General features: G+C 47.6%; 2 protein-coding genes across 2 annotated transcripts in view; one reads left to right on the top strand and one right to left on the bottom strand.

The window, feature by feature from the left end:
* TMEM178B (transmembrane protein 178B) overlaps positions 1-12405 on the bottom strand; it is a 415009-nt gene extending 402604 nt beyond the window's left edge. The window contains exon 1 of the mRNA XM_004608217.2: positions 11801-12405. Coding sequence (XP_004608274.1) covers positions 11801-12182 — 382 coding nt within the window. The 5' untranslated portion in view covers positions 12183-12405. The remainder of the gene's footprint in view (positions 1-11800) is intronic.
* LOC129402553 (collagen alpha-1(I) chain-like) lies at positions 12274-27009 on the top strand. Its single transcript, XM_055129539.1, has 4 exons — positions 12274-12294; positions 12368-12371; positions 12403-13590; positions 24775-27009. The coding sequence occupies exons 1-4, from the start codon at positions 12274-12276 to the stop codon at positions 24894-24896; spliced, it is 1335 nt and encodes a 444-aa protein (XP_054985514.1). The 3' UTR covers positions 24897-27009.
* Positions 27010-27788: the final 779 nt, after the last annotated feature.

The following is a 27788-nucleotide window of genomic DNA, read 5'->3' as shown; positions in this document are numbered from 1 at the left end:
CAAAATGGCAATTCTCCCCAAAGCATTGTACAAATTCAATGCGATCCCTATAGGGATACCCTTGACATTCTTCAAAGAAATGGAGCAAGCGCTCCTGAAATTCATATGGAACAATAAGCCCCCACGAATAGCTAAAGCAATCCTTGGGAAAAAGAAAATGGGAGGAATCAACCTCCCCAACTTCCAACTCTACTACAAAGCGGTAGTCATTAAAACAGCATGGTACTGGAACAAAGGCAGAGCGGCAGACCAATGGAACAGGGTTGAATACTCTGACATACACCCCCAAATATATGATCATCTAATCTTTGATAAGGGAGCAAGAAATGTGAAGTGGAGCAAGGAAAGCATGTTTAACAAATTGTGCTGGCAAAACTGGACGGCTACATGCAAAAAAATGGGCTTAGACCTCCATCTATCACCATGTACAAAAATCAGATCAAACTGGATTAAAGACCTCAACATCAGACCAGAATCCCTAAGGTACATTGAAGATAAGGTCGGCAAAACCCTCCACGACATTGAAGCCAAAGGTATCTTCAAAGCTGACACGCCACTGGCTAAGCTAGTGAAAACAAAGATAAATAAATGGGACTATCTCAAACTAAGGAGCTTCTGCAACTCAAAAGAAACAGTGACCAAAATACAAAGACAGTCTACAGAATGGGAAAGGATATTTATGCAGTACCCATCCGATAAAGGGTTGATAACAAGGATATACAATGCACTGGTTGAACTCCACAAGAAGAAAACTGCCAACCCGATCAAAAAATGGGGTGATGAAATGAACAGAAACTTTTCCAAAGAAGAAATCCGAATGGCTAAGAGGCACATGAGAAAATGTTCAACATCACTAATCATCAGGGAAATGCAGATCAAAACAACAATGAGATATCATCTCACACCACAGAGACTGGCCCACATCCCCAAAAACAAAAGCAACCGGTGTTGGCGTGGATGTGGGGAGAAAGGGACTCTCCTTCACTGCTGGTGGGAATGCCGACTGGTTCAGCCCTTTTGGAAAACAATATGGACGATTCTCAAAAAGTTAGAAATTGAGCTCCCATTTGACCCAGCAATACCACTCCTGGGAATATATCCCGGAGAGGCAAAAAGGTATAGTAGAGATGACATCTGCATTTCCATGTTCATTGCCGCTCTGTTCACAATAGCCACAATATGGAAAAAACCAGAGTGCCCGAAAACAGATGATTGGCTAAAGAAACTCTGGTATATTTACACAATGGAATACTATGTAGCTGTCAGGAAACATGAAGTCATGAAATTTGCATACAAGTGGATCAACATGGAAAGTATCATGTTGAGTGAAATGAGTCAGAAAGAAAGAGACAGACATAGAAAGATTGCACTCATATGTGGAATATAATGTAGCTGAGAAGTACAAGTTGGCAACGATGCAACTTCTGGCAGATATCTCTCTGGACTTAGTTACTAAAATACTAAATTACAGAAACCCAAAACTGAGAGGCCGCTAAGTGTGGTCACTCGACCTCACACTTCTTCATCCTCAGCAATGGAAAACAAATTACCTAATGCTTCCTTTTCAGCAGGTCTGACTTTAGGGGAGAGACTCTCCAAACAATAATAGTGAGTTTTGTTGAAATATTGTATGCAATCAAAGTGAAAGTAAAGTGAAATTTATTAGTTACACAGGCGGGGGGGGCTTAGGGTGGGGGGGCTAGGGGCGTGGGGGTGTTTGGGGTGTGAGGGGGCGGGGTGGAGCTATACTGGGATTCTTGGTGGTGGAATATGAGCACTGGTGAAGGGATGGGTATTCGAGCATTGTATAACTGAGATTTAAACCTGAAAACTTTGTAACTTTGTAACTTTCCACAATAAAAAAAAAATAAATAAAAAAAATAAATAAATTAAAAAAAAAAAAAAGAAATAAAAAAAAAAAAAAAAAAGAAGATTAGACAAGTGTCAGTCAAAATTTAAGGATCATTTTCAAACGAAGACTTCATCTTTCTGATGCAGAGAGACTCTAAAACATCCAGGGAGGGGCTGGAGAAATAGTACAGCAGGGAGGGCATCTGCCTTGCACGCGGCCGACCGGGTTCAATTCCCAGCATCCCATATGATCCTCTGAGCACCGCTAGGGGTAATTCCTGAGTGCAGAGCCAGGAGTAACCCCTGTGCATTGACAGGTGTGACCCAAAAAGAAAAAAAATCCAGGGACTAGATGCTCCCTTTCCCAACAAGCTTCTCCAGACTATTCTCACACACAGCCATCATGCAGGCCCCAGCACACAAGCGGCTCATAGAACCACCTCAGACTTGGGTCCCTTAAGGCTCCTGGGAACACACTGAAGTCATAAAATTTGCTTATAAATGGATGGACATGGAGAGTACTATGCTGAGTGAAATGAGTCAGAAGGAGAGGCACAGACATAGAATAATTGCACTCACTTGTGGGACATAAGAAAAAAATAGGGGGCCGGAGTGATAGGACAGTGGTAGGACATTTGCCTTGTATGTGGCCAACTGGGTTCAATTCCCGGCATCCATATGGTGCCCAAGCACCACCAGGAGTAATTCCTGAGTACAGAGCTAGGAGTTACCCCTAAGCATTGCTACGTGTGACCAAAAAAAGAGGAAAAAATAGTATGAGAGTAATACCCACCAAGGACAGTAGAAACAAGAGCCAGAAGGACTGATCAACATCTGGAAGTTTGCCACAAAGTGTATATGGGGAAGTGGGGGGAGAAGGGAAGTTGGGACAGAAAAGGGACCACTATAAAAAAAAAAGGGACCACTATGACAACAATAGTTGGAAATGATCACTCTGGACAAGAACTGAGTGCTGAAAAGAACATAAATGGATATACACGATAATCTTTTAGCACCCATACTGCAAACCATAAAGTCCAAACAGAAAGTGAGAACAAACAAGAGAGAGAAAGAAGAAAATTGCCTTCCATAAAAGAATACTGAGGGGGCAGGGGGTGAGAGGAGGGAAACTGGGAACATCGGTGGTGGGGAATGTACGCTGGTGAAGGGATGGGTGTTAGAATATTGTATGACTGAAACCCAGACATGAACAACTTTGTAACTGTATCTCGTGGTGATTCCATTAAAAAAAATCATTAAAAAAATTTAAAGCTCCTGGAGAATGACTGGCTTCATTGCCCTCCAGGTAATGCACCTGATAGCATCGGTGTTCAAAAGACATTTCTAGAGCGCAGTGAAGTGTTCCACATCCCACAGTGTTGACACGACCTGAGGAAAGTGTTGCTTTTGCTGATTATTTCATTATTATTTGTTTACAAAACACTTATTTCTTTTTTTTTTTTTTTTTTTTTTTTTTTGCTTTTTGGGTCACACCCGGCAATGCACAGGGGTCATTCCTGGCTCATGCACTCAGGAATTACCCCTGGCGGTGCTCAGGGGGACCATATGGGATGCTGGGATTCGAACCCGGGTCGGCCGCGTTCAAGGCAAACGCCCTACCCGCTGTGCTATCTCTCCAGCCCCAAAAAACACTTATTTCTTACACTGGTACTCTTTAAAGGTTTTGTTTGGGAGGAGGGGAAAAAAAAGCAATGCTCAAAATTGTAAGTGCAGTAAGGGCAGTTTCTGTTTAATTAACTTCTGCATCCCAGGCTCACCTGGGTGAGGGTTTGGCATACAGTAAGTGCTCAATAACTGTGCAAATAAACAAAAATCCTTGCCCCTAAAGTTCTCTGCTGTCAAGCTCTCTACATTCCTTCTACTTGATTGGTTGTAGTTATGGTCAAATATACATAACAGAAAATAGAGCATTTTAACCCTTCTTAGAAGCACAGCACAGAGGCATCAAGGCATTCACTTTGTTGACACTCCACCAACTTTATTTGTTTTTTAATTAGCGAACCACTGTGAGGTACAGTTACAGATTTACAGACTTACAGACTTTCGTGCTTGCGTTTCAGTCATATAATAGTCGAGTACCCATCCCTCTACCAGTGCCCATTTTCCACACCAATGGTCCCAGCATCCCTCCCACCACCCCCTTTCCCCCCATCCCCTTCACCCTGCCCCACCTCTGTGTCGGGGCATTCCCTTTTGCTCCTTCTCCCCTTTTGGGTGTTGTCCACCACCTTTATTGATGGAGTTTTTCCTTTCGCAGCCAAGACTGCCACATGACATCTCAAGTCATTCAGAAGAGAAAAGTGAATTTTCATGACCTCCTTCTATACTGACAAAAAAATTAGCTGCTTTGGTTTTTTCCTCCTCCTTCCTATTACCAACTAGCCCTTTAGGAATATCTATCTCTTTCTCTCTCTCTCATTCTCCATTTGCTTTCTTTGTCTCTCCCTTCTCAATTTCCTTTCTTTCCCTCTCATTTCACCTGTTTTCCACCACTTACCTGTTATTTATTCTCTACCACCTAAATTTATGCAAGAGGTGGGCTGGAGCAATAGCACAGCGGGTAGGGCGTTTGCCTTGCACACAGCCAACTGGGGTTTGATTCCTCCGCCCCTCTCGGAGAGCCCGGCAAGCTACCAAGAGTAACCCACCCACACGGCAGAGCCTGGCAAGCTACCCGTGGCGTATTCGATATGCCAAAAACAGTAACAACAAGTCTCACAAATGGAGACATTACTGGTGCCCACTCAAGCAAATTGATGAGCAATGGCATTACAGTGATACACTGATACCACCTAAATTTAGCTTTCCCATCAAATGCTAGTACACGAAAGTTCATGAAATCTACTTGCTTGGGGCAAGTACTGAAAATGAACCTCCATCTAACAAACATTTGTGCCTCGGTCACATGATGCCCAGGTGCTTACATGAATGCACGTTCGCATAAAGGGTCAAAGTAACCCACCGCAAGTTAAGGATTCTGCCTGAAGACCGACAAATAGCAGAGAGGGAGAAAATATTTTTAACTGGAAACTCAAAGTAGAGTATACAGAATCGATCCTCTTCATTGATCCTTACGACCCTGCAGTAAAAGAATAAATAAACTAGCCTTCTGGAATAGAAATAAGGTTCTTGACTTTACGGATTCAATAACAATAGCGCACCCTATATGCTTCCCTGATCAGTGGATTTCCGATCCCATGAACGCAGGAGAGCCCCTGAGAAAGTGCTGATCCAACCACAGTGATGAGGAACTCCAGAGGGGCTAGGAGGGGGAACTCCTAGAATGTTCTCTTAGAACAAAGACCATATTCTGCCTCATTGTTCTTCTCAATAAGCCAGTGGTGGGCTCAGCAGCCAGCAACTGTTCAGCATGCATCTCTCCACCCCATTCCCTCTCCCTCCACCCAGATATTTGCCAATCATGGAGCTGCCCTCTAAATGACAACACCCACTGTTTACTTGAACTTCAGCATGACTGGGAAGTGAGATGGGGCTGAGAGCAGGGTTTTGCTAGACACATGGGCACCCAAGCAACATGGACTTGGGATGCCACCATGCTTAGCTATACGCAGATGTACACTATTCACACACCTATGTCTATATGTACATGCAATTGTAAAGACAATCAGTGTTCATATGCAAAGCTTAACCATATGACACAACTAAATGAAAAGAACTTTTTTTAAGTCACCATGAAGTTACAAAGTTATTCATGGTTGGGTTTCAGGCTTACAATGTTTCTGGCACCAATCCCTTCCCTACAGGACACTCCCCTCCACCACTGCCCCAGAACCATTTCACTTTTGTCTTGCTTGCCCAACTCTGCCTTTGTACTTCAGAAGAGCAAAGTTACTTTGTGGCATTCATTACTACATGTTGATGGGTTCATAAGACACTAGTTTGTATCTGTATGTGCTTCTATATTGTCTCTTGCCCTGGGATGTAACACCACTGGGATGTTACACAGGTGTGGAATCCAGGAGAATGTCCCTGACGTCTATAACCCCAGCATCCACTCCTGTGAACAGAATACCCAAAATCCCAAAACAAAATGTGTAGCATGCCTGACAGTGGAGCTCAAAGTACATGAACCAGTTTGGAGTCACCTTCCTCCTCACTGCTAGGAAAGAAACTCTCCAGCAAGCCTTACCTTGGGGAAGATTCTAGAATCACTTTGATTGCTTTCCCAGTTTGGGGAAATCAAGCTATGAGTCTCTTCTCCATGCCCCCACTACCCCAATCCATGTTCATGATAAGAATTCCTGCCGGGGGACTGGGAGGTAGTACAAGCATTAGGAGACATGCCTTGCATGCAGCCAACCCCAGTGCAGTGCCTGCCACCATGGTGTCCTCTACGCACCACCAGGAGGCTCCTGAGCACTGCTGGGGTGCCTCTGGTGACCCCCCTCCAGTCCTAGCATTTAACCATCCAGTCTGGTTGGCTGAGAATCCCTGGAGAGACCTCTGGTACTGTTCAGGCATCCCCCTACCCAAATAAATAAATAAATAAATAAATAAATAAATAAATAAATAAATAAATAAATAAATATTTCCTTACCAGGAACTTGGTAAGTTAAGAGACCTTCCTTACCTCTGTTTCAACTGTAGAATTGGAATAGATCATCATACTAATGATTATTGGTTAAATTAGCTAATATGTGTAAAACTCTTAGAAAAGCACTGGGCATCAAACTTGGTATTACAAATGTTGTACAGGTGCCAGATGTAAGAGAAGTTGGAGGCCACACTGGTGGTGATCAGGGCACATATGGTGCCAGGGATCAAGCTCTGAGCCTCACACATGCTAGTCACGTGCTTTACCACCAAGCCACATCCCCAACCCCGTCATTATATCTATTCATCTTTCCCACCAGGTCATCTCTGTTAGCTGCTTTTCTATGGCGTCAGAAGGGCAGAAGAAACAAGGAACATACAAGGATTCTACAAGTCAAAGATGAAAAGTGAATAAAACATAGAGGCAGCAGAATTGATCATGAACAGAAATCTGCTCCCCAAACATTCATGTGAGGGACTGGAGCGATATACAGCAGATAGAACATTTGCCTTGCACGCGGCTGACCTGGGTTCAATCCCCAGCATCCCATAGGGTCCTCCAGCACTTCTAGGAGTAATTACTGAGTGCAGAGCCAGGAGTAACCCCTGAGCATCACTTGGTGTGACCCAAAAAGAAAAAAAGATCCACATTCATGCAGCCAAGTTTCCTACAGTATGGAAGAAAATACTTACAACTGACCCCAGTTTGCGATGTCTTACTTCCCCAATCTCAAACAAACTAGGTACTTATTCTCTGCAGAGTTATAGGCGCCATGTGGTACTTCCCAGTGGACTTTTTTCTGGGGTCCAGGAATGCTTTATTCTTACCCCTGACCCAGAGAACAGCCCCTAGCTGGGCATGTATCATGTGGCCATTGGGTGAGAGTACAAGAGTAAAGAGTTTTTACTTTATTTTTCCTTTAAGGACAGAACCATGTAGCAGCAGCAGCCAGGCTGGGCAGCACAGCTACGGGGGACTTGAGTGCCCATGTGCCTTTGCCTGGTCCATGCCTCTCTTTCATTCCAGAAGTCAAAGCTCACAGGTCTGACTGCTAATTCACCCGTCTGTGTCCCCGCACACTCCCGCCACCTTGCCTCAGGTATCCTTCCTTCCATCCATCTCCAAACTTTATCACCTCCCTATCCTGATTGCGTGCCTTCCAGGGACTTCTCCCCACCTCCCTCCTCCCCTCACCCCGTAGAACATACAATTAGGCAGCCCCTTCTTGTGCTTCTCTTAATGTGTTTCAGTAGGGCTCCTTGTCCTGTGGTTACTTATTCTCTGTGAGGTTAACAGACTGGAAATAAGGGACACACACCATTTGTCCCTTCCTCCAAGCAATAAGTGCCTAGGGCAGAATACATGAGTGCTATATATCTGCTGAGTGCATTATTAAATTGTGAATATGTGCAACATTCAGTGAAAACTAAGTTTTGGGGGCCTGAAAGATAGTATAAGAGGTATGGGTGCTTGCCTTGCATACGACTAACCCCCAGTCAATTTTTGGCACTACATGGTTCACACCTGCCAGCACCACCAAGTTTCACAGCTATGCACAGAGCCAGGATTAGCCCCTGAGCACTTACAGGTATAGCCCAACGTCCTTTCAGCTTCATTATATTAAACAAAAATCCATGATTATAAAAACTGAAAAAGTCCAAGTCTATTCCAAGGCATGTTTTCAAATAGTTTTTAAGTTGTTAGGGTCTCCAATGAAGGTCTGTTTATTTCAAGCCATATCAATATAACTTTGCTGTACAAACCAAAGAATACACAGCCTCCCTTCAAGTTCCCTGAAACAAAATCCCCTACCTGTGTCTGCTTCTGCTAAGGGCCTGGGAGTCACTTGAATTTCAGAAACTGATCGTGTCATTGATCTGAGCCAGTACTCACAGTGACTTACTAGCGAGACATGGATGAGGCTGAAAAGTGAGAAGACAGAGGACCTGATTTGGAGGCACTCAAGGGTAATTTATCCTTGCCATCTCCTCTGCCCAATCCTACCTCCAAAAAGGAAATAATCCAAACCTTATCTACAGTGAACAATAAATACTGTGGTTGACATGAGCCTGTTTGGTGATATGTTGCCATTAAAAAAAAATGTTTCCCTTATTCCTGCCTGAGAAATCTTCCCTGTTAAATAAATCACGAGCAGCTGTTGCAATATTAACCTGCCCCAAGAGTCACACCAGCTCATTTTGTTTTCCATCACAACTTTCCAAGTAATCTTTTATTTGGATTTCCACACAAGGGCTCCTTCCTACCACTGATAGATTTCCATCAATAATCTATCCCGATGAATAGATTTCTGTGAATCTAATTTGCAGGAGGTATTTCTCAAAGACCCAGCATCTGGTAGATGTGTTTTATGAATAATTACCTTTCCTACCCTCCAGGAACTGAGAGTTCAACAAGACCCACAAATGCACAGTGGTAAGAAATGCATATTGATAGGAACCTCCATACAGAAGGGAACCAGATTTCAGAAAGAACATGAATCTAGAGGACTGTACCTTCAGAGAGATATGAATCAAAGAAAGAATAAGATATAGGTATGATTTTGTTTTCTTATTAATTAGATGGTTGTGGGATTTTTTAAAAGATAAATAAGACAGCACTTTCTCGTGTAATGAACATCGATTTAACAAATGTTTGAGTTCTTTGGAGCTGTTTGATCATGTAGATAAATCTCTGATTTTCCCACAATATTATGGATTTTAAACAGTCTAATTTCCCTTCCCAACAAGGATCCCCAAGAATTTTTCCCTCCACCCAACAAGGATCTCCAACAATTTTAATCTAAGATACTTACATACACACACACACCCAAATGTCTAAAATATCTTCAACTTCGAATAAATACTATGAGATAAATCTCTTTCCCTAAGATGCCCTATTTGAAATGTCTTCATATCCATTTTTTTAACTTTCTTATAAAACCTACCCATATAGGAAGACCCGTGAAGTCTCACAATTACACTGTTATTTAAAATTGTTTATGAGTTCTACTGAAATGAGGCACACTCGTTTCCAAATTCCTTCTTACTGCTGCTGACCCAAGGAAGATGTGGCTTTCAAGGGTGATATTTTGAGGTTAAAAATGAAGACAGTGATCTTAAGTCTCTCGAGATGTGTAAGGCTGGCATGCCATCTATCTCCATAGTACCCAGCAAGAATGTCTGATGGCAGAGACAGCCATGGTCAGCGGGCACTCGCCACTGACAGTGACTGCTGTATGTTGGATGATGGCGAACAGCATTTCCATTAGTTCCGATGAAATACAATGCCCTGCCAACTCCAGCTGTCAGCGCCTACATTCCCCCTGCTGTGCCCTGCCCATTTTCTGTTGCAGCAATTAAAAATCAGTCGATACAAAGTCAAAATGTTGTCCATTCTTTTTCCAATCCCTTTTTCTGTCACTGTGTTTCCAGCCTCACCGGAAGAACATGTCACTATGGCAACCAGTCCCTCTGGTGCACAGACCAAGTCAACCCTTCTAGTGGCACTGCCAAGCAGAGCAACATGGAAGCAAAGCCCTTGCTGAAACCTCAGGGTGCCATGAATTCTGTGCCCCTTTTTCCAACTGGGCCTGACCAATACAAGACAGCAGGATGCTAAGTAAGCTCCAGAGGACACTGAGGAAAGGAAACTGAAGCTTGTCCTTCTCCAAGTCCTACCGGTGTCTGTCAGTCACCATTTGCATCCAGCCCTTCCCATATGCAAGCTTAACTTCCTTCCACTCCACATTTAATGAAAAGCAAAAAATGATTACTGTATCAACCGCACAATCTGAACAGCATTCTAAAATCACCAGCGTCGAAAACCATTTCACCCTTTTCCTAAAATTTCCTTTTCCTATTTCCAAATCCAAACCCAAGTGGCTCTCTCTGCAACCCTCTTGTTTCCTGCGCATCTTCACAAAGTTGCAGAGCCATACATGGCTCTAACAAGAACCTGGGTAGGGGCAGAAGTCATATTTGTCATATCCATGCACTCGTAACTGAGTCAGCTAAAATCCCTCGTCGTTCTAGAGAAACTACAAAACAAACACTAGGATGCAATTTCTTTCTGGACCTGCCTCCCCTAAATCCGAATGGACCACCTCACACATTCATACATAAATGGTTTGTTCTTTGCAATAGAAGAATTGGGGGTGGGGGAGGGAGAATCCCCTGCAACATTTTCATGGCTCCAAGCACATTTATTATCACGAATAATATTTGTAAGCAGCAGCAAACCTGCATTTTAATAGTAAAAAAAAAAAGGAACTGTTTTGTCAGATCTTGGTCGCCAAGCACTTTGCAGATAATAACCACCTTTTGACCTGGACATCGCCAGTTTTGTGGTGAAAGAGGGAGAAACCGAGGGAGGAGAGAGCAACAGTGAGACAAGTACAGCATGTCTCCCAGCAGCTACAGAACACACATGTTCCCTTCTTCCCAGCAAAGTTCATGACACGCATCTGTACAGAAAATGCAACATGAATATGCATCCACTAATGAGGCTGGACCCAGTGCGACTCACTGGGTTCCCCCAAGTACACATGCTACAGAACTTACAATCGGGCCCAGATGAGCAGATTTTGTCTTACCCACGCAATCACACAAAAGTACCCCCCCCCCTTAAAAAAAGAGAAATCATTAACCAATGCAGACTGCTTTCTGTGTGGGCTACGAGAATAAAACCCTTCTGAAAATAGAGGAGGGAAGGGCTAAAGTGCCCACTTTGGTGTGACCCCCCCAAGCACGACCCTGGGAGTGGGGGGCATTAAACCTTGCTCTATTCAATGCTCACAAGTCACTTTAGTCCACCGCTTTCTCCGAAGAAGAAATAAGAGACGAGGGTGTTGCTGAGCGACTGGAGGGCAGGCCCGGGGCTTCGCTTTCCCGATGCCTGTGTGAAGGATGCCTGCACCACGCCAGCGGCGAGTCCGGCGCCAGAGCAAACGCTCCTGGCCTGCACTAGGCCTTGGGGAAGCGGCGTTTTCCCCCACCACCACCCCGGGTTTCCTTGCTGGATCCGTTCAACGTCTACAATCACGATGGAAACGAGGCATCCGCCTACCCCGACCCATTCATCCCCCAGGCTTGGCTCTGCGATATCCGGCAGGACCGCCAGATCCCCCTCCAGGGCGAAGACTGTTGGGGACGGGAAAGGCCTGGATTCCCGGGCGGCCCCAACAGATAACGCAAGGCCAGAGGCCGGGGGGCGAGGGGGCGAGGTCAGGCCGCACATCGCTCCTTCCCGGCCGAGCTGGGCCGCGCTCGGCGAGACCTGGACCCCTGGCCCGAAGCCCAGCGCCCAGCGCCCCCGACCCCTCCCCCAGCCCCAGGCGTGTGCGGCCCTGGGCGGGCCGCGGGGCCTAGCGCCTACCTTTGCGAATGAGCGCGGCGATGTCCTGGTCGAAGCCCTGCCGGTGGCACTTCCTCCAGAGGCCCATGTTGGTGGAGTTGTACTGGCGGCTGCACTCGTCGGCCGGGCTCATGGCAAAGAGCTGCCGGCGGTTGCGGGCCCGCAGGAGTTTGCCCTCCCAGCGATCCAGGCGCGAGCGGCTGGCGCGCAACGGCAAGTTGTTGTTGTTGTTGTAGATGAAGCCGGGGTCCACCCGACGCGTGTTAAAGGCCTTGCACCTGTCCCTGTGCTTCCTGGCGTCCGTCTCGTACCAGTGGTCCGAGCAGATGGCCACGGCCAGCATGCCCAGGGCGCAGAGCGCTAGCGAGAGGCCGGTGTAGAGCAGCAACCTTCCCGCAGCCATACCTCCGCCGGGCGCCTACACCTCGGGCATCCCCTCCGCGCGCCCGGAACAAAGCGGCGGGCGGCCGAGCCCTGGGGGTGGGGGGGGGGTAATGACAGGGCGGGGGGTGCGGGTGCGGTGAGGGTGGGGGACGCGGCAGGAGCGGGGAGTCGCGCGGCGGCGCCCCCCTCGGCCCCCGCCTGCAGGTGCGCGGCCCCGGGACTGCGGGCAGCCTAAAAAGTTCTGCTCCGGAGAGGCTCCGACGGGCTCCTGGGCATCCTCCCGCGGCGGCCACACGGGCCCGAACGGCGCCTCCAAACCCCGCCGCCCCGGCGCGCGGCCCGGCCCTCCGAGGGTGCGGGAAACCGGGCCCCGAGCGCCCTCGGCAGCGGTCTCGGTGCAGCTGGGGCGGGGTGGGGGGCGGTGCGGGGCGCGCTGCGGGCCCCCGACGCCCGGGGACGGCTGCTCCCCGGGTGCCGCCCGGGTCCGGCTTCCGGTGTGCGGGCGGCGACGCGCGCCTCCCGCGGGCGCTGGGGCCGGAGAGCGAGTCCCCCGCTCGGTCCCCCGCTCCGGGCGCTCAGTGCAGGGCTCCCCGCGGGCGCACGGCCTCGGCCGACCTTCCCCCGCGCGCTCCGGGCTCGCGCGTCGCTCGTCTCGCCATGCAGGCGGCCCCCTTGGGCCGACGGCGCGGTCACCTGCGGGCCCGGCGCGGCGGCGCCTTCAACACCATGGACAGCGCGCGCGGGCGCCGCGTGCGGCCGGCCCTGCCCCTCGGCCCCGCGCGGTCATGCCGCTGCCGCCGGCGCCGCTCCTTCCCCCGCGTGGGCTCGGACGCCGCCGAGGCGCCTCGCTTCCTCGGGCTCCCAGGGTGGTGCCGCTCCGGGGTCGGGGCCGCGGGAGACGCTGCGGGCCGGGAGGGCAGCCCCGGGCCCGGCCGCTCCAGACGATCCGCCCCCTTCGCGCGCCGCCCGCTCCCGCTCGGTGCGCTCGGCCCGGCCCGGCTCAGCGGCGCTCCGACTGCACCATGTCCTCCGCGGGGCTCACCCGGCCGCGTGCAGGCGATCCCGCCCGGGCTTGGGCGTCCCGCGGTCGGCTTCGGCCCCGGCTCGCCCGCCGCTGGCCGCGGGGAACGGGGCGAGGCTCGTGGAGGGAGGCCGGCTCGCCGGACCGCCCTGCCCGGCCGCCTCCCCTAGGCGCTGCGGCTCGGGGGCCTCGGCCGCTGGGGGGCCGCTGCTGGCCGGCGAGAGCCCAGGCTGCGCCCGGGGGGCTCGGGCACTCGCATCGCCCGGCTGCGGGCGCCGGAGGAAGCCGCTGGCGCGCTCGCCGTTCGCTCGGCTGCTCGGGCGCCCGGCGCTGCAGCCTTGGCTTAAAACCCACCGACGAGGACCCGGAGCGCGCAGCCAAAAGCTAGTGATGTCATCCGTGCAACGTGAGCCTCATCTCTTATTTTTCTGGCCTCCTTAAAGCTAAACTGCACCATTTCCCAGGCCCGGCTCGTCTGAGCGCCGCTGTCTTGACGACGCACGGCGGTGCTGTCTGGGTAGGTGCGCGCCCGAGCGCATCCATCTTTAGGCACACGGACATATGTGTGGCATGTAGCATGTTTACGTGCGTGGTTATGAATTTAGGGACGTTGCCTCCATCTCTCTTCTCTCTGGGCCGTCGTTGGGTGTGTGTGTGTGGGGGGGGGGGGGGGTGTTAAAGTTCCCTGAATTCGACCGCGGCGCTTTAAAGGAGAGGCTGCTGATGGCGGGGTCGGGGTGCGGAGGGGCTGCGCCCGCGCCCCGCGCCCCGGGATCCAGTCCCCCGCGCCTGGGATCGCGTTCCGTCCTACACACGCACCAAAATAAAGCCACAGGCGCTACCTTGCGGGCTACAGGCGTCCTCCGGGTGATGGCCGCTGCCCCCAGCTCAGTCCCACCGACCCCACCAGCGGCAGTCACCCCCCAGGCGCACACACAAACACATACAAACACGCACTTGCGCGCGCGCGCACACACACACACACACACACACACACACACACACACACACACACACACCCTCCACCAGCCTCCGCCTCCCTCCTCAGCACCAAGGGGAGAGAGAACGACGTTAGACTGATCCCTTGAAGGAGAGAAAAGGAATTTTAACGTGAGGGGTTGCTTCAAAGACCTTTTGGAAACGCTCCCCGGGTGCCCGCGCTTTGGGGCCGGGTGAAGTCTGTGCAAAGGTGGGTGGCGGCTGGACTGGAGCCGTGCCGGGGGGTCTGGGGTAGGGAATGCGGGACCCCAGGGCTTGGCGGTTCTGGCTTCCTCCCAGCCCTGCCCGCTGCCCACCCCGCGGGGCTCACGTGAGGCCGCGCCGCAAAGGCCCGGAGCCGCGCTCCAGGTGAGCCGGGCTGGCCACTGCAGCGCGCCCCTCGTTTTCACTAAAGGCCCCGCGGGGCCGGGCGCGGGGGTGTGGGTCTGGCACCCCGCTTTGCTCAGCCGAGCCTGTGAGCCCCAATGAGGAGCCCTCCACCATATTCTTTTTGTCTCTTCCTGCGTTTGGAGCAGCGCGAACAAGGCGTTTCAGTGCCACCTAGTGGGGGAGGGGCGGAGGCTGTCGCTGGGCTCGCGGGTGCCCTTAGCCAGGTCCCGTCCCAGGTGCCCTAGGAAGGAAAGGGGGAACGGCATGCATCATCTGCTTACTTTCTTCCTCCTACAAACCTTGCTCCCCTCTCCCTGTCCCCCGCTAACATGGAGACCCCCCACGCACACTCTGTGCCCCGGACAAGGTCTCCGATTTCTGGGGCGATTTTCCTCTGGTTCCCAGCTCCCTCTCCTCCAGAATCACCAGAGGTGACCGGACACACACACACACACACACACACACACACACTGCCATGTGCCCATGGTCTATTCTCCCTTCCATCAGTCCACCCCTGCCTGTTCTCTTCCATGTGCACCCCCGAATGTGCTTTTAGGGCCCTTTTCCCCACCCCTAGGGCCCAGCTGAAGTAGTGGAGTCAAATGGCATAGCAGCGTCTTTCAATCCCTAAAATTTTGTTTTGAAATGTTCTGCCTTCTTCTAGACTTTAGTTTCCAGTTTTTGAGTCAGACTCAGTTAGGCTCAGGGGTTGCTCCTGGCTCTGCACTCGGGAATGACTCCTGGTGGTGCTCAGAGGACCGTATAGGATGTCAGGGATCAAACTCAGGTTGGCTGCGTGCAAGGCAAGAGCCTTACCCACTCCAGCCCCAGAAATATTCTGCCTTCCTGATATCCCAAACACCTATGGAAAGTTTGATTTGAGCTGCCTTAGGAGGGTGCTTTCCTTGGACACCCCTATGCCATGGCAGATGGTCCTGGCTTTGGGGGGGCGCAAAAGGCTGCTTCCTCCTCAGTCGGTGATGATATGATTTCCTCTCCAGAACTGAGTATCCACAGGTCTTCCCCAACTCTTGTTCCAATTCCTTCTCCCCTCCATGAGTTGTACATCACTCGCTCTGTATTTCCAACCTGTTCCTTCCTGCCCACTTATCCACCCTCCTAGGGTCTTAGAATCTCAAACCTAGAAGGGACTCCAGAGTCAGTGGTGCCTGAATCTCTCCTAGAACTTTTGCCAAAAGTGATTGACATTCACATGTGTGCTAGTGGGAAGTCCCTCCCTGCCAGCACCCCTAGTCCACTCTTGGACACTGTGAGTAGCTGTCCTCAAGATCCTATCTCTGGCCTTTGAGAAGTTCCCAGCAGCTTGATTCCTCTTTCTAAAATGATCCCTCTAGGGGCTGGAGTGATAGCATAATGGGTAGGGCGTTTGCCTTGCATGCGGCCGACCCGGGTTCGATTCCCAGCATCCCATATTGTCCCCTGAACACGGCCAGGGGTAATTCCTGAATGCAGAGCCAGGAGTGACCCCTGAGCATCACTGGGTGTGACCCAAAAAGCAAAAAAATAAAAAATAAAAATAAATAAATAAATAAATAAAATAAAATGATCTCTCTAGTTGATTGGGGCCCCCAGTTCTTTCAGAGCCCTCCGCCCTGCAAGGTGTGCAAGGTGTTCATTTCTTCCTTGTACTGTTGACCCTTCTGGTTCCCAGTACCTCCCATTTATTAATGTGCCTGTCATCTGACTTGGAAGAAGGCAAAGTAGTCCATCTGCCATGTTTACATAGGATGCATGTAGGGGTCTAATGACCCTCACTTCCTCTTATAGAATCCCACAAGTCATCCCCTTTTTATTTATTTATTGACTGGTTTGCTAATTTGTTTATTTCCTTTGTAGGGCTGGGAATCAAACCCTAGACCTTCGGAGTGGTAATAAGTTCTCTCCTGCTGCGTCACATCCCGGCCCACCTGCTGAGTCCTCCCTTTTATATACTAACCTAAGATCTTCCTTCGAAAGGACATCAAGATCCTGGGCGGTGACCAGAGAGATAGTACAGCGGGTAGGGTGCTTGCCCTGCATGCAGCCAATCTAGGTTTGTTCCTTGTACCACATGAGGTCCCCTGAACCCTGCCAGGAGTAATCTCTGGGCACCACTGGGTGTGGAAAAAAAAGATTCTGAATCAGTGGCTAGTGAAGGTCACATTTTTGAAATTTAGGGTTCCACTGGCTTCCCCGCCTACTCTGTCCCCTTTTTCAAAAGCAAGATCCACATTTTCCAAGCTTTGTCTTGGATCAGCCAAGGAGATTGGGCGATGTCATTGGAAGTTCTCTCTGATTCCTGGGGTAGAATTCACCTGAGCTGGTAGGTGCCTCTCAGGCTGAACATCTTCTGTTATCCTATTTCCTCTGCCTATTAACCAAAAGATTGGTGGTTCATGCCCACCAAGGGACGCCAGATGTGTAATCACAATAAGGGGTAGCGGCGCTCTATCTCTCTCCCGCCGCTGCCTGCGTTCGGTAGTCTCATGCCACTTCCCTCACCTCTGGGAGGTCAATGGTGATGGGCAGGCAGAGGAGAGAATGAGGGCCAAGCTGGTTAGTCTTAGTTGCAGTTTATTCCATTCCTATCTCCATTCTCTTCTGATTCTCCTCCTGCCTCTCCCTCCCCCATGCTACTTCATTCTCCTCGATCTCTCATCCATCTCCTTCTGCCTCTCTCATTCTCCTTCTCTTTCTGGCTCTGGATCTGGATCTGGAACCCCCAGCCCACCCTTTTAAGCCTAGTTAAATACCCCCGCATGAGGGGTTGGGGCTTACACATAGGTGTGGTCACAATCAATAGGGGTAAAGCTCTTTCCCTTAGGGGATACTTCTAGAACAGATTCTCTTTCAGCCAGATGACTCACCCAAGAGTGGAATCCCATGGGTGTGTTTCTCCTCTCCTTGTCCAACTAACATATAAGCATTTATAATATTCATAATTTTATATGAACACAGTAAGAGATACATTAAGCTTATGGAATTATTCTCCTGGGGCCATCTCGATCTCAGACTACAGTGCTCAGATCAGATTAGTATTCCTATCCCTAGCAGGGTCCTAGTCTCATCATTGCTTTTGGATCATGACAGCATTTGTCCATGATCAAGCTCTTAACTTATAATTAAGAATCGTGGTGGGGGCTGGAGAGATAGCACAGCGGGTAGGGCGTTTGCCTTGCACGCGGCCGACCCGGGTTCAAATCCCAGCATCCCATATGGTCCCCTGAGCACGGCCAGGGGTAATTCCTGAGTGCAGAGCCAGGAGTAACCCCTGTGAATCGCCAGGTGTGACCCCAAAAAAAAAAAAAAAAAGCAAAAAAAAAAAAAGAATCGTGGTGCTTTGGCCTGGCCCATTTCGATGCCAGAGTAGCTCAGAGCTTGCCCTGGGTCCCTTCAGTCCCTCGTCAGGACCCTGCGTTTGGGGTGCTAGGAACTAAGGGCAACTGAGGCTTAAGTCGGGAAAGCAGATGCCCAGGAGGGAATAATATTTGAAGCCAATTAAATCCCAAGCTACAAAAGCATATTAACTGTCTTCCTTTGTCCATACAAAAAGGACATTGCTTTAAACTATTCAAAGGACATAAGGAGAGGAGAAAAGCAATATTAACTTACAATACAAGTTCAGTGTCCTAGAAAGATCTGATCTTAAAAATTAACAGAGTTTGATTAGGGGGAAAGGTGATTAACTGGCTGGGGAGGAGAGCACACAGAAGAGTTTACAGATCAACAAAGGCATGGGAGTGACTCGGGAGCACTTTGATGGGTGTGACCCGATAAACCTAAGCTCCTTGTGGCAAGGGAGAAAGAACAAAGCAATGTTATCCTACACTACCAGACCTCAGTCTCAAAATAACTCTCCTGGACATTGTCAACTGGGAAAAAAATGAAAATAGATGGCATGTGCTTTTCCATCTCCCTCACCCAGAAACAAGCCCCTCGGCATCCGGCATTTGGTCTTAGCCTAGATTGCTTCTTCACTTTGCACAATTTGGACCCTACTTCACACAACTGCAACCCCAATGTTCCCTTCCACATTAGCCCTCCTGGCACAGCCCCTCCTCCAACATCCCCCGCCCCCGTGCACCAAGCTGGTATTTGTACCTGACACTGTTCTCTCTTTTTTTTATGAAGACCTTCTTTCAAAACCTCTACTCATCCATGTCCTCTTAACGGTTGACTGTTTGCCTTCTTTTCTTCATTATTAGAGTCATTATGAAAAAAATCTATTTGCACCTTATTCTTAGATATCTAAGTTCTCTTCTGGCTTTGCCCTTCTTCCACCAGGCCACCACACTAATCTTAAATACTACAAACATCTTCACTCAAGTCTATGTATGGTCTCTTCCTCTGGCCTGTACCTCGCCCCCAGCTCCAGCCTCCACCCAAGATTCTGCCTGTTCCCTAGTATGGAACACCTCACTCCCTTTGTCCCACCTTCTGTTCTAACCATGCAGCACTCTAAACAAGTTTTAAAAACCTGCATTGCCACCATTCCTCATGTCCATAAAATATCGAATGGCTCTGCTTTTTTTGAAAGTTCTTACAATTACAGGTGTCTTGTATCAATAGGTCAAATAAATGTCACTTGATTCTCTCACTGGCTGAAAAGACACCCAATTAAAACCAACAAGCATTCATGATATTGAAAAGCTCTTCTGAAACTAGGAATGGCTTAAAATGAATAAGATCATCTCTTGCATGAAGACACATTTTAAACTAGAAGGAATAAAATAAATAGCACGACAGGAAATGGGCAGGAATTTTAAAAAGACTAGCTACAGAAGATGCTCAAATAGAAAATTAACATTTAAAAAGATACCTTAATCCTATAACCTCACCCCAGTGAGACTGGCACATGTCAAAATAGCATAAAAACGCCCCAAACCCGCTGGATGGGGAAAAAGAACCCTCATGCAGTATTGGGGGAAAGGTTGTTTGGTTCGGCCTCTATGGAAAACAGTTTAGACATAGCTCCAAAAACTTCAAACGAACTTCTGCATAACCCAGAGATCTCTTCTTAGCATTGACCCCAAGAGTCAAGAAAAATGATATTTCAGAAAGATATTTCCTCTCCTATATTCATTACAGCATTCTTCACAATACCAATATCTGGAAACAACCCAAATGTCCAAGAACCCATTGACACAATAGAATACTACACAACCAGAAGAAATAAGATCATGTCATTTGCTTCTACATGGTTGAAATTAGTATCATACTGAGTGAGGTCAGAGAATGAGGGACAAAGACAGAATGATTTACTCATATGTGGGATATTAAGAAACATAGCAAGGGAATAACAAGTGGCCAATGGTAACAGACTCTGGGAGTCAGCCTACAGAACTGAGTTTAACAAGAGGATGTAGTAGAGGGGTGTGGGGTCTAGGGATGGGGAGGAAGGGACCCTGAGATGGCTGGGGGTGGGGGGACACTGAGGCTCTGGTGGATGGTGTGACATTGGAATATTGTATACCGGTGACTCTGTCATTAACAGTGTTGTAAATTGGTGCATATGCTGCCTGAGCCCATGTGCTGTTTGTGCCCACGTGGCCGAGCACATGCGGTGCCCAAGCACATGTGTCGCCCACATCTCCCCTCTTGAGATGTGTACTTTCATGCTTTCGTGTCCAGTGCTAGGATGTGTGTAGAGCTCTCTCCACCCTTGGAGAAGGCTGTGTTCTCTCTTGAGCATGTTATTCTTACTATTCTCTTTCCCACTTATCCCTTCCTCCTTCCCTCAGAAACCTCTAAATAAAATCTATTTTTTTAATAAAATCTATTTACAAAAAAAAACAGTATTGTAAATCACAGTGTGTAACTAAAAATTGGGAAACAAAACATCCTGACCTCACTCAAAAAAGACAGTATTTGTAAGTATTTATTTCTTTTGTGCCTACCGGGACATAAGGAAACATGCTCAGGAGCGCTGCCATTAAGGACATACACAGCTGCCACTGCTCTGGAGGAGAAGTTAAGGTGGAAAATGCGTGTTTCTTAGAACCCAGCAGAGGGATTTTTAGGAATCCAGCCTAGAGAAAGACAAGTGTCTCCAGTATAACACTCATCTTATTTACAAAGTCTTCTGAGATTGAGCATCACAAATCAGGTGTCAGAAACCCTTAGCAATGGCTTTAAAGACAGGAGGTGTGAAATCCAGGTGTTGGCCAGACCGTGGCCCCTCTGAAACTAGAAAGGGAGGAGAAACTCGCCTTGTATCTTCTAGCTTCCCATGACTGCTCTGTCACCAAACATCCCTCTTCTTGTAGGAGGAATAGCAGCACTCTGAGATTGGGGTCTCCCTGGTTCCTGCATGACCTCATCTTAATAAGTGACATCTAAAAAGACTTCCTAAATAAGGTCACGCTCTAAGGTCATGGGGATTAGAGTTTCAGCATATCTTTGGGAGGGGACCACTATTCACCCTGTAACTTTACTTTTCCATTAAGAAGGGGGAAAAATTTAAAAAAAAAAAAAAAGAAGGAAACAGAAGAAAATGTGCATGCCTCTACTTAGTATGCAAAATGAAAAGGTGGGAAGAAAACAGTAATAAGAAGCAGAGAACAGAAAGTTTCCATCACTCTAGGCTGAAGGCTGACTGACCCGTGACAGTCAGGCAAGCAAACACAGGTGTGTCTAAACTTCGAAGTCAAATAAACATCTGTTTGATAAAAAGACTTCAGGGCAGGTGCCAAAGGAATAGTACAGCAGTGAGGATGGGTTCGATCCCCGGTATTCCATATGGTCCCCCCAAATCCACCAGGAGTCATTCCTGAGTACAGAGCCAGGATTAAACCCAGGTATGACCCCAAAACACACAACAAAAAGATTCCAGGTCATGGAGATGTAGCTCATTGTAGAGTGTGATTCTCGTGAGACCCTAACTTTAATCCCAGCAGGAACGTCAAAGAAAGTTCTACGCTGCTACCTTGTAAACACTAGATGATGACAATGTTTTAGGTTCGTTTGCTTTGCTTGCATTGTTGTGGTCTTATGCATCCAAGGCATTGGCTTTACCACCGAGCCACAGCGACCTCTGTGATGGCAGGTGTAAGTTATGTGTAAGGAGTTATGTTTTCCGTAGGGATGAAAGTTGCTGAACTATCAAAACAAACAAATTAATTCTTATTGCTCATGCAATTGATGGACCGGCAGGGTTCAGATGAGCAATAAGATTCATAATTCACAATTTCTAATACATATTTCATAAGACCTGTTTTTATTGCCAAAAGTATTAATTCCCTTGTTTTCCTCAAGATTTTTAGATAACTTTATATTCCATTGATTGCAAGACCAATACAAATTTTTCTTGCATCATTTGTACTTTTTGATTTGCATTGTGTTTTTGCTCACACCTGGCAGTGCTCAGAAGCTATAACCCCCAGGGTGTGTGAGGGACCATAAACAATCTCACCAGCCCTAAGTAGTGGGGTCTTGTTTCATTCTGTTCTTTGGCTTTGGGGTCTCACCCAAATATGCTCAAGGACTATTCCTGGTTCTGTGCTCAGGAGTGATCCCTGACGGTGCTCAGGAGACCATACGTGGTGATGCTGGAAATTTCACATTAGGTTTGTCATCATTTAATATTTACAAGGTTGAAACATAGAACTCGGTTTGACTTTGCTGCTGGGATTGAAGTTAGGGCCTCCGGTGAATCACACACTCTACAGTGAGCTACATCTCCATGACCTGGAGTCTTTTTTGTTGTTCTTTGGCCTGGCGCCTTACCCAGCAATGCTCAGAGGTTACTCCTGGTTCTGCACTCTGGAATGAGTCCTGGTGGGTTTGGGGTCAGAACAATGCAAGGCCAGTGCCTTAAGCCCTGTACTATCTCTCTGGTCCTAGATAGTGCTTTCATCATTGTCATTTTAAAGGAACTTTACTGTGATAGTAACTCTTCTGTTGAAAGTATACATGAAATTCTTAAAGCCATGTTTTATAGTTGGAATTTTACATATTCTAGTCAGACCTGTAATGATGACTTGAGCTAATGGCAATGCAGGAAAGTATACTTTACTTTCATCATATAAATCATCATCAGATGTTCTGATTTTTACTGTCACAAAGTAATATATAGATGACTATGAAATTTGTTGCACTGCAATAGTAAGCTTAAAAAAATAAAAAATCACAAAATATCCCTTAATGTATTCAAGTCGCTCTACAATTAAGAGCACAGCCTTAGTTTTGTATTATTTATACATAAATCTCTGATTAAGTTATAAAATCATTTGCACTTTCTTGTTCTAATTTCCCTATGTTTAATTGTAATATCACTTTTGGCTTCATATGTGGTTTATTTCTATTTTGAAAAAACACTTTTTTTCTAATTTTAAACGTTTTTATTCGCTTTTAGTGAGAAAATTACCAGATTTAGATCTGCTATTGTTTTATCAACAATAACAAGCAACCTGGGGGCTGTAGCGATAGCACAGCAGGTAGGGCATTTGCCTTGCACACAGCCGACCTGGGCTCCATTCCCAGCATCCCATATGGTCCCCAAGCACCTCCAGGAGTAATTCCTGAGTGCAAAGCCAGGAGTAACCCCTGAGCATTGCCGGGTGTGACCCAAAAATAATAATAACAAGCAATTATTTATACCAAAAAATGATGACTAGCACAAATCCAAGATTAATTTTATTTTCCACCAAAGTTCACATTTTGTTCTGTTTGTGGATTTTCTATTATTCCACCTAGTAATCATGTTAGACATGATATCCTTTTGAAACTAAGTGTAATGACTTCAGTAACATTAATTGATATCCCCATTGTGTGACTTACATGTGGATACGGGTCAGTTTAAATCAACAAATATTGTCCAGACATGTCATACATAGTCTTTGAATTTCTCCAAAGAACTAGATGACAATGGCTCAGCTGAAACCACAGCTCTAAAAACAAACATAAGCTCTGCACCCTAGAAGTCATGAAGACTGGAGGCAGGAGCGATAGCACCATGGGTAGGGCGTTCGCCTTGCACGAGGCCGACCCAACTTCGAGTCCCATACCCCGTATGGTCCCCCGAGCACCGCCAGGAGTAATTCCTGAGTGCAGGAGCCAGAAGTAACCCCTGTGCATCGCCAGGTGTGACCCAAAAAGAAAGAAAGAAAAGAAGAAATCATGAAAACTTGTTCTGGAGCTTAGGTCCAAATGGGGGTTTGGTCTAGGAATATACCTGCAGCATAAAAGGAAAATGAATTGCTCCATCTTATTCACTGGTTTCTGTGTGCATCTGTTCCCGGCATCACCCTAGTTCACATCTAACCCCAGAACATGAATTAGAAGTGAAAAGGATGTAGAACAGATGCTCAGGTTCATCACTTTCCTGCTCAAAAGTCAAGCGTGGGGTCAGAGAGATAGCTCAACGGGCGGGAGTGCAAGCTTTGCATGCGGGAGGCCCAGGTTTGATCAAAACAAAACAGAAACATTCATCCATCCAATCAAGGGGGAGGGATTTGGCATGTTCACTATTTAGCATTTTTCCTTACCAAAGTTCTTCCTTCCACTCTCGGATCTTCACAATGTCCCAAGCAGTATTTATAGCCTGTATGTTATCAGCATCGCTGATACTTGAAACTCAAGAGCATTCAGGTGAAATTGTCTTTTATTTTAGGAACACAAAGCAAAAGGCACAGAGAAACACCACCCCTGGGACCTGTACCCCAACTGTTTATCAAAAGATCAAATATTAGGGTTGCAAGCCAGACTAGGTCCGGGCTGTTATGACATCTCAGACATAGCGTCAACCTTGGGTTCTGCAATAGCATGTGTGTGAAATATTGGGGGACATTTGAAATATGAGGTCTAGAACAAAAGCCCTCTTGCCCTGGACTGAGAGTGGCCTGCGTGGAGAAACAAAAAGGAGAAAGGGTGTTCCCTGAGCCCAAAGAGCAGGTCTGCCCATCAGAAGCTGGAACTATGTCCAGAGCTGGCACCAGGACAGTGGCCAGGTCCCCTCCTCAACCTGCCAGCCCGTAAGGATTTGACCACCATCTGCTGCAGATGCAATGTTTGTGCCCATTGCCCACCAGATTCCTACACTGAGCCTCTAACTCCTGGTGTGATGGCATTTAGAGATGGCACCCTTGGTACAGATTGTAAGGAAAGGATCTTCATGATGGCATTCAGCTAGACGCAGAGAGCTCTGTCTGTCTGTCTTTCTGTCTGTCTCTGTCTCTCTCATTGTGTGTGTCTCTCCCTCTCTTTCTCTCTCTCTATTTGCCAGTTTGCCAGCACAAAGAAACTCAACAAGGAGGTCAACATCTACAAGCTCAGAAGATGGCTGTCACCAGAAAGCTAATGAATGGACTGGCAACTGGCATGGAATATCCCAGCGTCCCACACTGAGACGATTCTCTTCTGGGAAAGTCATTCCCTGTGGTATTTTGTTACAGCAGCTTGAGAGCAGAATCACTTGCTTTTGAGAGGAATCATCTCCTAAAAGAGACAATTTGTCTCATCTTTGCAGGATATCATAGGATCTCCATGGCTGGAGACCATCTTTACTTCCCTGTGGCACATACATACACATAGCCACAAATTCATCCCACTCACACCAGCAGGACCAAGACCTTCCCAGCCAACCCTGGCCTCCAGCTTGGCAAGGGGAGGGGGCAACTCTTTTTTTTTTTTTTGCGTCACACCCAGCGATGCACAGGGGTTACTCCTGGTTCTGCACTCAGGAATTACTCCTGGCGGTGCTCAGGGGATCATATGGGATGCTGGGATTCGAACCCAGGTCGGCCTTGTGCAAGGCAAGGCTAACGCCCTACCCGCTGTGCTATCACTCTAGCCGGGAGGGAGCAACTCTTGCCCAAGAGAAGAATAACCTTCTGGCATGTGGATTTCTCTTCCTGCTCACCCACTAACCAAGAACTCAGCAATCCATTTAACTTGTCTTCTTCCTTGGCTCCACAAACGTGAAAATATCTTCAAGCATTCTTTCTGCCTGAGATTCGAGCAATATGTTATACATTAAGCCCTAAAGAGTTTACTCACCGGGGTGTATGTTAATAAGAACCACAGAGTAAGGTTTGTGAGACAGATAAAGCTTTTTAAATATAAAAACATTACTCCCCTCGAGTAGTGGTTTTATAAATCTTAAGGTGACAACTCATTTGCATGACTTTGCTCTTCCATGTCAGTAAGTGCATAAAACATGAGATATTAACGTCAATAAAGATGTAGCCTTTGGAGTAAAGAGCCTTTGTTTTAAAATAAACAAGAATCCATTGCGGTAGGAAGGCACTTGACTTGCCTGCAGCTAACCCAGTTCACAGTCCTTGGCACTACAAATGGTCCTCCAAGTACCATGAGTGCTGAGTCCCGAGCACAAAGCCAGGGATAGCCCCTGAGAACCATGGATATGGCGCCAACCCTCAAAAATATAGATAAAATAAACAATTAGTTGGAATATCTGCATCTTATCAATCAGGTGCAGAAATATTAGCTATGAAGGCTTTGAAGGGAAAACTCAAAGGATGGAAGGGGAAAAGGATGGAAGGGAAAATAAACTGCAGGAAAAAAAGAGCCCACTAGAGCACTAGTGGTCCCTCATTCAGGCCTCTGGCCTTTCTTCAAGGCTCCTAAATTCCCCATCATGTATTATAGAATTCATAGGTAGCCAGTACAATACTTTTCTGAGTGTCCTGGGTCCAAGTGACTATTGTATGAAGCCACTGTCCGCACTCCACCGTAGCAGCTTCTTTTGTCCTTGACTTCTGCACGTATCTATATGCACATATTCCTTGCTGCTTTGGGAAAGGAATTCCATGTTCCAAAGACAACTCATCTTTAGGGATTTATAAAGATGTGTATAAAAGTGTAATAAGCTCACAAGGCTTCCTGTTTTTCAAACAATAAATAAGTCGGCAAGTTCTTCACATACATTAATTTTTTGAAAACAGTGGTCCAAGCTGCCGTGATAAAACAAATTCCGTAATCTGTGAGCTGCAGTGTCAGGTTAAGATGCTAGTGAAAGTGACAGAAACTCAACTCAGATCAGCATCAGCCAAGCACTCGGGTTTGCTGTTAAGACGACTCGGGGGCTGGAGCGATAGCACAGCGGGTAGGGTGTTTGCCTTGCACGCAGCAGACCTGGGTTCGATTCCCAGCATCCCATAGGGTCCCCCAAGCACCGCCAAGAGTAATTCCTAAGTGCAGAGACTGGAGTAACCCCTGAGCATGGCCGAGTGTGATCCAAAAAAGCTAAAAAGAAAAATAAAGAGGACTCAGGATGATTTTCCTCGCTGTATTGGCTTCCTTCTCAGTCTCTACTTAACAAAGGCGGCCTCTCCGGCACCCAGGCTGCAGCAAAGCACCTTCTCCTGGGCTCTCCCCTCGAGTCTCTAGATCCACAGTGATTGAATCCATTTGGGTCTCTGCTACTCCTACTTAGGCAGGGCTTGGTTATCTGTTGGAATTCCAGAGAAAGAAAGGCGCCCTAGACCGGGCAGGTGATGCAAAGGCTTGCAGTCTGCTTTGCACACCGGAGCCCAGGGCCATTCCCCAGTACCACCTCACAAGAAGGCAGTGAGAAGAAAGAAAGAAAGAAAGAAAGAAAGAAAGAAAGAAAGAAAGAAAGAAAGAAAGAAAGAAAGAAAGAAAGAAAGAAAGAAAGAAAGAAAGAAAGAAAGAAAGAAAGAAAGAAAGAAAGAAAGAAAGAAGAAAGAAGAAGGAAGGAAGGAAGGAAGGAAGGAAGGAGGAAGGAAGGAAGGAAGGAAGAAGGAAGGAAGGAAGAGAAAGAAAGAAAGAAAGAAGAAAGAAAGAAAGAAAGAAAGAAAGAAGAAGAAAGAAAGAAGAAAGAAAGAAAAGAAGAAAGAAAAGAAAGAAAGAAGAAGAGGGAGGGAGGGAGGGAGGGAGGGGCGGGAGGGAGGGGAGGGAAGGGAAGGAAGGAAGGAAAAGAGGAAGGGAAAGGAAGGAGGAAGGAAGGAAGGAAGGAAGGAAGGAAGGAAGGAAGCGAAGGAAGGAAGGAAGGAAGGAAGGAAGGAAGCCCCTCCCCCAATTCCCAGTCTCACATGGATCGAATGACAAAGAAATTGTTCTCCAGAGGAAGTCCAGGGTGTTCAAATCCAGAGGAAAAGCAAACAGAATCACAAATGATCAAACACCGCCCCATGTTGCCTCCGAACATTTAAGAAGAAGCAGAGGAAGCCCTGGCATTGATGTTGTTAAAAGCTGCAATTCTGGGACAGAAACACAGTTCCAGGCTCAAGGTACTTGCCTTGCATGCAACCAACC

Source organism: Sorex araneus, chromosome 1 (genome assembly GCF_027595985.1).
Source record: "Sorex araneus isolate mSorAra2 chromosome 1, mSorAra2.pri, whole genome shotgun sequence".
Classification (NCBI taxonomy): Eukaryota; Metazoa; Chordata; class Mammalia; order Eulipotyphla; family Soricidae; genus Sorex; species Sorex araneus.
Note: the sequence above shows the minus strand (reverse complement) of the source record. Positions and strands in the feature narration are given on the sequence as shown.

What these genes read in the sequence shown, in the direction of transcription:
- LOC129402553 (XM_055129539.1), top strand. Translation starts at nt 12,274, where the DNA reads ATGACAGGGCGGGGGGTGCGG. An exon ending in AGTGATGTCATCCGTGCAAC is followed by an intron (nt 13,591 to 24,774) that starts GTGAGCCTCATC and finishes TCTATTTGCCAG; the next exon opens with TTTGCCAGCACAAAGAAACT.